Source organism: Aspergillus clavatus, genomic scaffold (genome assembly GCF_000002715.2).
Source record: "Aspergillus clavatus NRRL 1 1099423829806 genomic scaffold, whole genome shotgun sequence".
NCBI classification, from domain to species: domain Eukaryota; kingdom Fungi; phylum Ascomycota; class Eurotiomycetes; order Eurotiales; family Aspergillaceae; genus Aspergillus; species Aspergillus clavatus.
The window spans coordinates 1,744,194-1,756,113 of NW_001517093.1; the positions used below are offsets into that span (position 1 = coordinate 1,744,194).

General features: G+C 51.9%; 6 protein-coding genes across 6 annotated transcripts, besides 8 other annotated features; 2 read left to right on the forward strand and 4 right to left on the reverse strand.

Annotated features, from left to right (window-relative positions):
- The first annotated feature begins 1,125 nt into the window (after positions 1-1,125).
- Positions 1,126-1,157: a microsatellite.
- Positions 1,158-2,307: 1,150 nt separating this feature from the next.
- ACLA_085200 (putative integral membrane protein) lies at positions 2,308-3,740 on the forward strand (the record flags this gene model as incomplete). The annotated part of the gene is made up of 6 exons (XM_001268250.1): positions 2,308-2,460; positions 2,514-2,618; positions 2,677-3,074; positions 3,128-3,192; positions 3,245-3,258; positions 3,309-3,740. The coding sequence occupies 6 exons, from the start codon at positions 2,308-2,310 to the stop codon at positions 3,738-3,740; spliced, it is 1,167 nt and encodes a 388-aa protein (XP_001268251.1).
- A 141-nt stretch (positions 3,741-3,881) lies between these two features.
- Positions 3,882-5,513, reverse strand: ACLA_085210 (putative alpha/beta hydrolase; the record flags this gene model as incomplete). The annotated part of the gene is made up of 1 exon (XM_001268251.1): positions 3,882-5,513. One exon carries the CDS (start codon positions 5,511-5,513, stop codon positions 3,882-3,884), a length of 1,632 nt encoding a protein of 543 aa, XP_001268252.1.
- Positions 5,514-6,508: 995 nt separating this feature from the next.
- Positions 6,509-6,715, reverse strand: ACLA_085220 (uncharacterized protein; the record flags this gene model as incomplete). The annotated part of the gene is made up of 1 exon (XM_001268252.1): positions 6,509-6,715. One exon carries the CDS (start codon positions 6,713-6,715, stop codon positions 6,509-6,511), a length of 207 nt encoding a protein of 68 aa, XP_001268253.1.
- A 960-nt stretch (positions 6,716-7,675) lies between these two features.
- Positions 7,676-9,022, reverse strand: ACLA_085230 (lactonase family protein; the record flags this gene model as incomplete). Its single annotated transcript, XM_001268253.1, has 4 exons — positions 7,676-8,034; positions 8,107-8,583; positions 8,651-8,759; positions 8,813-9,022. 4 exons carry the CDS (start codon positions 9,020-9,022, stop codon positions 7,676-7,678), a joined length of 1,155 nt encoding a protein of 384 aa, XP_001268254.1.
- A 218-nt stretch (positions 9,023-9,240) lies between these two features.
- Positions 9,241-9,275: a microsatellite.
- Positions 9,241-9,276: a microsatellite.
- Positions 9,277-9,532: 256 nt separating this feature from the next.
- Positions 9,533-9,566: a microsatellite.
- A 130-nt stretch (positions 9,567-9,696) lies between these two features.
- Positions 9,697-9,725: a microsatellite.
- Positions 9,725-10,342, forward strand: ACLA_085240 (carboxymuconolactone decarboxylase family protein; the record flags this gene model as incomplete). Its single annotated transcript, XM_001268254.1, has 1 exon — positions 9,725-10,342. The coding sequence occupies one exon, from the start codon at positions 9,725-9,727 to the stop codon at positions 10,340-10,342; it is 618 nt and encodes a 205-aa protein (XP_001268255.1).
- Positions 10,019-10,196: a microsatellite.
- A 130-nt stretch (positions 10,343-10,472) lies between the features above and the next one.
- egl2 (putative endoglucanase) lies at positions 10,473-11,920 on the reverse strand (the record flags this gene model as incomplete). Its single annotated transcript, XM_001268255.1, has 5 exons — positions 10,473-11,200; positions 11,255-11,352; positions 11,427-11,491; positions 11,552-11,763; positions 11,839-11,920. The coding sequence occupies 5 exons, from the start codon at positions 11,918-11,920 to the stop codon at positions 10,473-10,475; spliced, it is 1,185 nt and encodes a 394-aa protein (XP_001268256.1).
- Positions 10,603-10,646: a microsatellite.
- Positions 10,647-10,672: a microsatellite.

An 11,920-nucleotide genomic window follows, 5' to 3' on the forward strand; every position in this document is an offset into this window, starting at 1 on the left:
TTACCATCTTATTTCATTAATATTACAAAGGTAGGGAATAAGTTCATTCCCTTTTCAAGGAACTTACAAAGTTAGTAATACAGTGATATAACTGCTTTGGGAATAGGGTTCAACTAAGTAGGCCGACGCTATACCAAAAGCTGGTTTGCGTTCTGCTTTACACGACTGCAGAATACCTCTAATAGTTAGTGGGTATTTATGGATCGCGTTGATCATCGCATGGGGGTATGAAAGGCTTCATGAGTCACGATAGGTTGGAAGTCGAAAAGTCGAACTGGAAGCTCTGAATAATACTAATAAGAATAGCAGCGCTTTGTTCGTAGGATCTCCACGGAAAAAGCTGGCGTTGCCTCCTGAGTTTTAAAGCCCGCCAGTAACCAGTTAAACAGGTAAAGAGATAGACGCGAGCAGAAAGCTCAACAGGGGTAGGCCAGACAACTCTTAAGTTGACTACAATTAGTCTCAAAGTTGACAAAGCCATTGATTCATCACTCAAGACTAAACCAATTCTAGTCAGTGTGCTTCGCAGGCTCGCAGCTCTAGCAGAAATAGAATAGAGACTAGCACAGTAACACTACTTACCAGTACTCACTACTCAGTAGCCGAACTGCCAGATGATCAACAGTGGCTTGGCCACGCTAGAAAACACGAAGGAATCGGAGACCGTTAGGCGACTCAGACAGAGAAGGATCGATATGCTATTTGCTCTCTTTTCTGCAAGAACCCAGATCTCATTTCCAGGTCCATGGGAAGGATGCTGCTAACTTGCTAAGCGACGCCAGGTTGACCCTTGAACGTTCACTATTTAGATGCTGACTGCTGACTGCGGACGGAGATATTGACGAACTATGGTTAGTCAAGATTCAAAGTCAAGTGAGCTCTGATTCTGAGTCGGTAGATTCTGGTTTCGCCTGCCACAAGGTTCCAGGGGTTGACGTGTGTGCTTGTACATGACTCGCTGCTTGAAGTTCATTCCATCCCGAATTTCGCGGATGTGGAGTCTGAGTGGCTCCGTCCGTTTAATTAACAAGGCGCGGCGAAGTATCCGCCGTTCCCACAAAACAACAATAATGTGGTCATGTTAAATGTGCATATGTCGACTGTTGAATTGTTCCGGCATAAAAGGTTGGCAGTTGGCAGTTGGCAGTTGGCAGTTGGAACCAAGAACCCAAAAAGCCTGGCACACAGAGAAGGAAAGTACCGTAGTACAAATCCCCGAGTCAACAACCCATTGTATTCTTCCGTGCAGCTGTGTACGGAGTAAGGGATGAGAAGCGAGAAGCCAAGTCCGCCCTGATCAACCCATTTTGGGCATAGATTGATCAGATCCGAACGTTGTTTCACTTGGAAATGTGTAGAAGTCTGCTGCTGACGCTGTGGTAAATCCAGTGGGAGGCTCAATGTTTAGACGTCATCCTCTTGGATTTCGACTCCAAATAAATCTCAACCTTGTTCTTCATCTGTGGGTTGTGGCTGCCAGGGACCAGGATGTTGCCAATTGCCATGCCCCTGGTGTAGGGTAGGCACTAGGCAGGTCTCAAGTATCCATGGGAAATTGTGAATCCTCAATCCAGAAAGGTGACCCCTGATAGCTGGACGAACTAGTGAGGATGCAGAGAGTTCCATTCGCGGAACATGCCCGGGGAGGATAGAATATCACCAAGCAACTGACTGTTGTTCACTATGATTATTGTTGACACTTGACAGTTCTTCAAGAGTTCAAAGTGCCGGTGGTGTTCTCGGGCTGCAGCCTTCAATTCTAGAACCAGGGGGGGCGAAGTTACCCAAATGCTAGGCCGTGGCGCTCAGGCCGTACAAGGAGATCGACAGCCAATCTCGAGGTTCCCCTTGTGGCGGAAACTTCAACAGAGGTAGTCGTAATACCTGCATATGGAAATGGGACGTGCTCATCACTGGAGCATGCGTTTTCTATGGCAGTTTCTGCGCGGAGCAAACGGACCAGATTGGACTAGACATGGAGGTTCTGAAGTGTAGCTGCCACGCTAGCATGGGTGAGCCCCATACTGACGGAGAAAAACAGCCCATGATACGACGAAGCCCTTGACCAGCGTTGGAGTTCCAACAATGGGAGGCAAACTTGCCAGGAACTTTGACGCTGTGCCACTTGTGGATATGGTCTCTTCTCTAAGTTCCCCGTCATTAGTCTGTTGTCACGTTGTGTTAATAATGGAGAATCATAAGAACCAAAAATAAATGGCAAAGTAGATATATGCTTGGGTTCCCTCTTCCCCACACGCCCCTTCCGATTTTCCCTATGAAACCATGTCTTGATATCGTCTCGCCAGTATGGGCCATGGTAATGACCGCAGCACCGAAGTCATGGCCGTTGCGGCCGTCTTCATGGCGGTGGCCTCGGTGACTGTGATTCTGCGCTGCTATGTTCGACTGTTAATTGTGAAGGCATTTGGCTGGGATGACGCCGTCATGGTGATTGCGATGGTAGATTCGATGCGAACCCGTCCCCAGAAGCCCAAGCTGATGAAATTGCGAAGTTATTCTATGCGATGTTCTCCGGATGTATGATCGGGGGTGCTCTCTACGGCACCGGGAAGAGGTTCGAGATATTGACGGCGCATGAGCGCGTAACGGCCATGAAGGTAACTTGGTACCATCGCGTTCCGGTGACTAGTCCGGCATATTGATATGATTGAACAGTATTGGTGGTTCTGCGAGATCGCCTACTGCTTCTCCTCCGTCGGCTGCAAGGTATCGGTCTGCATCTTCTTGCGTCGCATCACCGTCAAACGCCTCCACATCTGGATCCTGTACATCGTCATCCTGCTTACCGTCGTCGCCGGTCTCGCCTTCATGTTCATCATGTTGCTGCAGTGCAAGCCCCTCGAATACTTTTGGACTCGGAAGGCGTTTGATCCCAACATCAAGGGTTCTTGTATGGACATGGAGATCGTCATCGCCATGACATACGTGTATAGCGTCTTTGCCGCTCTGTGCGATTTCACCGTGGGAATTCTCCCCATCTTCATGGTTCGCAAGCTGCACATGCGCCGCCAAACGAAGGTGGCCGTGATTGGGATCTTGAGCATGGCTTGCATGTAGGGGCTTCCTAGCCTTGTTCGGACGACTTTTTAGCTGACTGAATCACTAGTGCATCGTCTGCAGTCATCATTAGAATACCCTGGGTGCACACCTTCAATGATTGGGACTTCCTCTGTAAGTAAACTCGAAGACCCTTGGATTCGCAGATGAAACTGACTCTTCTTAGACGCGACTGTTGAAGTGTGTTACTGTTTCCACCCCTGAAAGGTCTCAATAGCTGACAGTCACAGATTGCGATCTGGTCCAATGTCGAAGTCGGGCTAGGAATCTCCGCTGGCAGTCTGGCCACCCTTCGTCCACTTCTCCGCTTGCTTCGAGGTTCCAGCACCACGGACGATTACATGTCGCCTATGCCCGGACAATCCGCCTCGCGTCGCATCGGTGTCAGCCGCGAACGTGCCCTTCCGCTAGGGTCAATGGACACCGACGTTCATGGTCGATTTCGACCAGATAAATTAGTCACAACCGTGACCACCGTTCATGCCCCCGATGGCGCCTGGAGTGGCTCAAGTCAGAACAGTAGCGAGGAGCAGTTGAATTTCGATCGGTCAAGGTTACCACGAACCTCAGGAGGTGGGGATGTTGGGTTGAGCATCCATCGCACCTTTGAGGTAACACAAACCTCGGAGGCGAAATCAACCAGCGTGAGAGAACACGTATAATCACGGTAGAAATGATATTATATATTCCAATAGTTTTCATTTACAAGTAATTCTTCCCAATTCTATATTCAAAAAAAAGAAAGAAAAAATCAAGTGGGTCATATGCTGGCCATCAGGCGCGTTCAGAAAACGATGATAGACTCAGGCACGTAAGAATTCGTTGACAACCTCCGTGAAGGCCTGGGGCTGCTCAACCATCGGCAAGTGACCAGCCTTGGGGATGATCTTCAGTTCCGCACCACCCTTCAGGTCACTGGCCATCTTTTGCATCGTCTGGGGAAGGATGCCGTCGCCCTCGCCGGCCACGAACAGACCTGGTACAGTTGCATTGGCCATGCGTTCGCGGACATCATACGCACACAATGCCTGCATGCCCTTCTGGAATCCTTCCAGACTGTTGTTACGAACCACCTCCTTGACCTTAGCTGCCACTTCCGGTTGAGTCTCGTATGTCTCAGGCACGAACCACCGCCGGGTCGTGACTTCCGCCAACTGCTCACCGATGATAGGTTCCTGAGTGGTGGGAGACACAGCGCCCTCACTCTGTGCCATAGCATGACGATCACCCCACGCTTTACGGTTTGATTCGGGAGCGGAGCTGTTGGTATCACACGAGATGAATCGTGTCACGCGGTCAGGGTACAGAAGCGATGTGTTCAGCACCGTCACACCACCCAGGCTGACACCGATCAAAGTGGCCTGCGGAATGCGCAGAGCATCTAGAAGGGCAATGATATCGGAGGCCAAGACATCGATATTGATGGGCTTCTCACCACACTCTCGAAGGCGCCCACGTGTCAGGTAGCGCAGAATGCGGTAATTCTGGTTTTTGGCATCGGACAGGAAGGCGTTTACGAAGCCATCCCAGACAGACCAGTCGACGAGAATAGAGTTGCTCAAAACGATGACAGGAGCATTGGGGTCCGTGCTGCCCTCGAGCCGGTATGGAATGGCAACGCCGTCCTCAGTGGTAACAAAAGACTCGACAGCAGGGCGTGCCTCCGAGGGAAGCGTCCGGGTGCGGTTGTCATTGGAGTTCCAGGGTCCAACGACGTCCTTGGAAGCGAGAGAGGAGAGCTCACGAGGAGCAGGACCGAAAGTATAGACCCACTGATAAACGCGGCGCTTCTTCTCAATAGCAATCTCACTGATGCGCTTGCTCCAGGGAGTGCTCTTGGCGGCATTGTGCTCGGGGCCTTCAAGACCATTCTTGGGGGCGTACTCGTGCAGCGAGATGTATTCCCGAGGGGCATTGGGGTCGATAGCCGCCGTTACAAAGCGGCGAGAGCGACGCCATCCTGGCACGCGAGACAGCATGGCAATATGTTCTTCGTCATACCACCGATTGAGTTCCTCTTCTTGATCGGCGGGAACCTTGACGGACACGGCAATGAGAACGGAGCCAGCCGAAGCGGCATCGGTTTCGTTCTCGAGAGGGCGGTAGTCGGGAACCTTCTGGTCGTCGACCAAGTCGTAGAGTCGGCGATCGACGGCAATTTGAGCCATGGTGGCTTTCTCGCGCGGGGTCTTGATTCCATCACACCGTAGCGCCAGATAGGTCTCGCGGGTCAACTCTACCATGTCGGTAATATCGTACAGGGCAACCCATTCAGGCTCCAGGCCGTCGGTCGCGCGATACCGGAAGCCATTGGTGACAAAGGGCAAGCGTAGACGCAAAGGGCCATGCTCTGTGTTGTACCAGTCGTGGAACTGCGCCGCCGGCAGAGATGGGCGGGGGTGCATTGTGACGTACAGAAGGCCAGGGGTCGCCATTTTGATGTGCTATAGAGATGATTCGAAGGAGCGGGTTGAGAAGACGACAATCCTGTGAACCGAAGACCAAGAATCAAAGCAGAAACAACCCTACAAGGGATGAAAAACGGACTGACTTGCGCCTGAAAAGTGCAATTATACCCCAGATCCCTCCGACCCCTCCGGAAACGCATTTGAGGCCGATCACGACTGCCGACCGGAAACCCGAACTATGGGAGTGCCGCGGAAGGATGGTTAGTCATCGTGTGCTACGGCACAAAGCCAGCACACATTCAAGAAAGCAGCAAAGATACTAATAAGTGAGAGAACGCGGTGTTTCGGTATAAGTAAATTAGTGTCCTCCAGTGTGATCCTCGAAAGGCCATGCCTCCCTCCACAACAGCCGCTCCTCTGGAGTTGTCGATTCTCGATCTAAGAACCGTTCTCTGGCAAGCTCAAGTCTCCTAACCACTTCATCATAATCGCCAGGAGATACAGCTCCATTCCAGCCTTATACACCCCTATATCATCATTTCTGTTGTAGGGGTTCTACCGTTGCACTAAAAAGGTGTCCAGACCCTAGTTAGTCAGTATCAGTAGTTCTTATGACAATTTCCATTGAAATTCCCATTGTATTTGTCATATGGGTAGAATATCCCTGAATAAGATGCTTGGATTTCTATCTAGGTGCTAGGTGTGTGATGCTCATGTAGGTGAGCTTAGTAAAGGTCTTAGCAGGTGGGCACTGACTAATAGTAGGGTAGGGTAAGCCTACCTATAACACTGCCCCCTTAGCACCTAACTCTAAATCTAAGGTCTATCTAACTTCCTAATTAATTACTAAGGGCAGCTGAGTATAGATGTGTTGTAAGACTGGCAAATGAGAATTTTTGTGTTGGTTGGAGCTGATATAGAGCATATGAAAAGTGCACTCACCATGATGAAACTACAAAGCACAGAAACAAAATGACCAAAACATATGAATCCATCCAAAAACCTAATAACACGCAAGGATGTTATAGCACCTTGAAAACACCTAACCCAAGCACCCTCAATCCATGATTGTCCCATTGAGTCCGGACCGCTTCTCTGGACGTATCACCACTAGGATCGCCCAGGAACCATTGTGCAAAGGTCTTGAACCCAGCTGTGTTCAAAAATGTAAAATCATAGGGCTTGGTGCGGCATATTAACAGCTCCTGGCCATCAAAGTATGCCTCCATGGCATGCGGATGCCATCGGTTGAGAGAACAGAGTAGAACTTGATATCATAATCAGCTTTTCAAGTAAGGATGCTTAGAAGGACGTAAAATTACTGGCGCAACCCATATCATTGACAAACACCTTCTGCTTCAGTTGACCCAACATGATCTGGATGACAGTTAATATCTCTCTGCAAAGCAGATGGTCATCATCTACATCAAGGTCATTATGCATGAGGCCTTAGCAACATGAATTATTGATAATGTGCCAAATTCAGGCTCAAGCGTCCGGTATAGATTACCAAAACTGTAATTGCTAATCCTGGCGACATGATGAGCAAATAAATATCTAAATAAGGGGTAGTACTAGGGGCTTACTGATTACTTGACCATATTTATTATTGGATCTCTAGAAAGTCAGTCATCAACTTGCAAACATATCATTGAAGGTAAAGGTAAATCAGTCGCCCGCGCTCGCTGGAAAGGCTTAGTCTATCAGTATTATATTCTCTGTCGACATATTCTTGTGTTGATGACCTTCGCCGGCGGAAATCTCCAAGTCGATCCTGGTTGCCACTGCCGCTATCTCAACCCCGCCTATGGTCTATGGCCGGCCTCTCCCATGCTCTCTGGTATCTTCATTGGCCACGCAGCATTGCGAGCTGTCTGAGATCAAACACTATATCTGTGTCTTCTCATATTTGGCGCTCAAAGTCACATATATACATTCATAGGGATGAGGCTTTATGTCAGCACTTAACTATTTGCCTGACTCCACCTACCAGCTAGCCTATTCTAAACATATACTCAGCTTTCATAGATAGACAAGCTTTTTCAGATTATAGAGATTACTAATATTATTATATCCTCTTGCTAGAGGAATAGATATATTTCTAGTGCGGACTAATGGTAGGGAAAGCCTACCTACAACAATCATGATTGTCCCAGGTCTATCCCATTATTGTTATATAACATGTCTCATTAATCATACCAAACCGCATTCATGCCAAATCCCTTCTCCGGGATATCCAGCCGAGCCACCCGGGCCAGCGCCTCATCCTTGAAGCGGTAGATCTCCACGAATCCGTCCTGGTCGTCGCACAGCGCCAACCATTCATCGCTGAAGTCGCAGGGGCTGACGGCGTTGGAGTGACCACCGCTGTTGGATGTGGGATGGATGAACAGCTGGCGCTCGATGTTGCCGTTGGGGCCCAGCTTGAAGGCCGTGATGTAGCCGGTCCAGGGATGGCCGTAGGCACCACGGGTGGTTGCGAACAGGTACTCGCCGCTCTGGGTGGTAAAGCAGACATCACCGCGGTACTTGTTGGTGGGGGGCACGCCTGAATCCGGATTTGTTAGTAATTCTTTTTTTTTTTTTTCGGGAGACGATTTGGCTCGGGCTGCCAACTCACCGCTGGGAAGCAAGGGGTACGTGATGTGGGTGAAGACGGGCACATTGCGCTTCTCGTCAATCACGTACACACCCAGGCGGTTGCCCGCCTCCATCAGCGCGTACAGATACTTGCCGCGGGGGTGGATCTCGACCCAGCGGGGGTGGTCGTCGGGCGAAGGAGCCTCGAGGCAATCGACCAGAGTCAGCTCGCCAGTCTCGGCGTCTTTCTTGTGGGTCCAGATCTTGTTGGCCTGCAGATCGGCCGAGTAGAGGTAGGTTTCGGTAGGATCGAAGACCATGCCGTGGATGCCGGTGTTCTCCTGATACTCGTAGTTCTGGACGTTCTTGACCAGACGGCCGTCGGCAGGGTCGACGGCGAATACATTGCCGTAGCCGGCGTGTTTGTAGAAGGGGGCGCCGTAGACGTTGTAGGGGGGTTTGTGTGCGGCGAGAACGAAGATGGCGCGCGTGTTGGTCTCGCTGCTGGATGCGAGAGCTGCGAGCGAATTAGCGGGATTCTTGACGGAATGGGGAGAAAGAGAAAGAGAAAGAAAGAAACACACGATGACCGGCAAGCGGATGCGAGGCCTGGTGGACGATGTCGGTTGGGCTGTTGATGGCGAAACTGTTCCATTTCTTCATCGCAGCTCCATAGAGGGTTTTTTTATCGTGCTGAGAGACCTGGTTAGAAACGGCACGATGCTCTCCAATGGCAGGGATCATACCGAGATGGTCAGCCAGGAAATCGGCTCCGCCTCTGGGATCTCCGTCTTTTTGACCAGCTCCAGTGTCAGGGCCTCATCGTCGAATGCGACGGTGTACAGACGTCCTGGAGGGGTCCACGTGCCGATCACCAGATGATGCTTCATTTTTCGCCAGCGATTAGGCTTCAAGAGCGCTTTGGTTGAGCGGGTGAAGAGAGCAGCAACACTCATAGAGAAGCAGAAGCATTATGTCAAAAGACAAGTCGTCCTCACGAAACATCCCCAAGTCTTCTTCCGACTGCGATTCCGAACAGCAAAATGCGGGGAGCCGGCAAACAGTGGCGGCAGTATATGGGCGCCTGAGGCAGTAAGGCAGTAAGGCAATAAGGTAGTGACAGCAACTTGACAGAACGGAGGAATAACAACCTAACTGTGTGGAATGTTCAGATTAGTAGTAGTAGTAGTAGTAGTAGTAGTAGTAGTAGGCTAAACTACAGCAATGCTAATTATGTATCATTAGTATCATTATCATTGTTCAACAAGGAACAAGTAAGTATATACAAGCTGTTTGACCTCATCCTGTCCACCCGACTGATATCTCTCCTGATCCTCATCCAGTCAACTCCCTAAGCTTAAGTATATTTCCACCTGGAATCAATTATTCCGTCCATCCAGCCAAGAAACAGGAACCCCCGTATGCTAACGAGTACCAAAGTAACTTACAGACTAACAACCACGAAGCCATTCCCATTCCCATTCCCATTCCCATTCCCATTTCTCCACGGCAAAAGTCACATCCGGGGATAAACCCATACCCGCCACGACGACAACATCGAACCCGTTTCTTTTTTCTACCCCGGATTTCATACTCCTTCGTTCACCTCCCGTCCTGAAATCCTCAACACCAAAATCAAAATCAAAATCAAAATCAAAATGCGTCTCCCCTACGCCCCCTCCCACCCCCCAGCCGACGCCGACCCCTCCACCACCGAAATCTACACCCGCATCGCCGCCCGCCGACACCCGCGCCCGCTGATCCCCCTCGATCTCTCGCTCCTGCACTCGCCCCCCGTCGCCGACGGCTGGAACTCATTTCTCGGCGCGATTCGCACGCGCACCATCCTCCCGGGCGCCCTGCTCGAGCTCGCCGTGTGCCGGGTGGCGGTGCTCACGGGGGCCGTGTACGAGTGGAACGCGCACGCGCCGCTGGCGCTGAAGGACGGGGTTGCGGCGGCGGCGCTGCAGGCGGTGCGGGAGATGCCGTCGACGGTGGAGGAGGCGGGGCGGCGGGCGCTGGAGGCGAGTGTGCTGAGTGCGGTGCAGCGGGCGGTGGTGCGGTATACGGATGAGATGACGGGGCGGGTGGCGGTGGAGGAGGCGACGTTTGGGGCGCTGGGGGAGGCGGGGCTGGGGGAGCGGGAGATTGTGGAGTTGACGGCGGGTGTGGCTGGGTATAACTGTGTGAGTCGGGTGTTGGTTGCGTTGGATGTTGGGGAGAATAATGGGAAGGAGATGAAGAGTGTGGAGGAGATGGTGGCGGGGTTGAAGTGAGGGGAGTTGAAGGTGGAGGGAAGGTTGAAGGGAGGGGATATGCTGTTGATCCTTTGCATTGGTATTGGTCATCTAGATACGCATGGGAATAAAACTATGTATAGCGGCCCGACGGTCCTGCAGCCCTGCTCTACAGGCACTGCGAGTACCAGTCATTCTGCTTCGTGCAAGTGTACGGCGCCGCGCACTGTGTCGGACCGCTGTAGCCACTACCGCCGCACTGAGCCCAGGGCTGGGCGACCCCGGTGCCGGTAGGACCCGCGGCAGTGGTAGTGGTGGTAGTCGCCTTGGTAGTGGTGGTGGTGGAGGGGGAGGGGGAGGAGGAGGAGGTAGAGAAGTAAGGCTTCAGCAGATTGAAATAGTTCTGGTAGCCAGTGCCGGATGGCGGCTCCATGCTGAACATGTAGTCTGCCCACCAGGGGCCGGCAGCCCACCACTCGGCGCCCATCCAGACATCCGTGTTGAGCGACATGTAGTCCAGCATGCCCGTGACGGCGCTCTTGCAGACATCGTTGGGCCCGCCGGCAAACTCGCCCAGGAAGCCCTTCTTGTTGTTATCCTTGAGCCACTGGGTAGCAGCCACCATGCGCTCCTTGCCGATGGTCGAGCTCACGCAGCTGGGCGAGGTGCCGGAGCCGTCGGAGTCGAGGTACTGGTGCATCTCGTACACGATCTTATCCTGGGGATCGGTGAGGGCCTTCATGTTGTCGTTGATGTCGGTCCAGGTCCAGGCGCCGGACCACGAGTTGCCCTCGACGAAGATATACTGCGAGGTGGCACCGGAAGCACGGATGGCGTTTATGGCGGCCTGGTTGAGGTTGAGGACGAGGGTCTGGTCCATCGTGTTGTACTCGTTGTCTGCCACGGTCAGCTGGCTTCTGTCAGAAAAAACAAAAAAGACAAAAGACATACTGGTGTCGAAGATGACATGGTCGTTGGACGCGAACTCGGATGCCAGGGTCTTCCAGAACGCGGCAAAGTCGTCGGTCGACGTGATGATGTTGCCATAGCTATGCGAGTCAGCACGGTGCTCAGCCAAAAAAACAAAAAAAAAAGATCATTCAAATACAAGCAGAATACTTACTATCTTCCGTAGTTATGGGGGTCAATCACAGCATATGCTCCCAAGCTGGTGATTGCTTCAACGGTCTGCCATACAGTCAGGCCTACGCCATCTCACAACGACACCAGAAAGCAAGGAGAACAAACCGATCTCAGATCATTCATGTAGGTGCCATCCGGAGACCCAGTCATCTTGTTCGGGATCAATCGCTCCATGCGGAAGGCTACACGGAAGACGTTCATGCCACCATCGTGCAGCGTCCGGATGGTCGACGCACTGGGCCAGATGTAGTCTTTGCCGAGGATGCCAGGGAGATTGCTCTCGCCAAACTCAGCGCCAGACTCATTGGCACCGAACCCTGATCTGGTCAGCTCTCCTCACGTCCTTGCAGCACAAGAAACCGAAACAGCACAACAGGAGAGACAAGACATACAGACAAACCCAGACGAGCGCTTGGTATTCGGCGCCGCCAGCACCAGAGGCAGAAGCGCAGCAACAAGAGTAGTCGTCTTCAT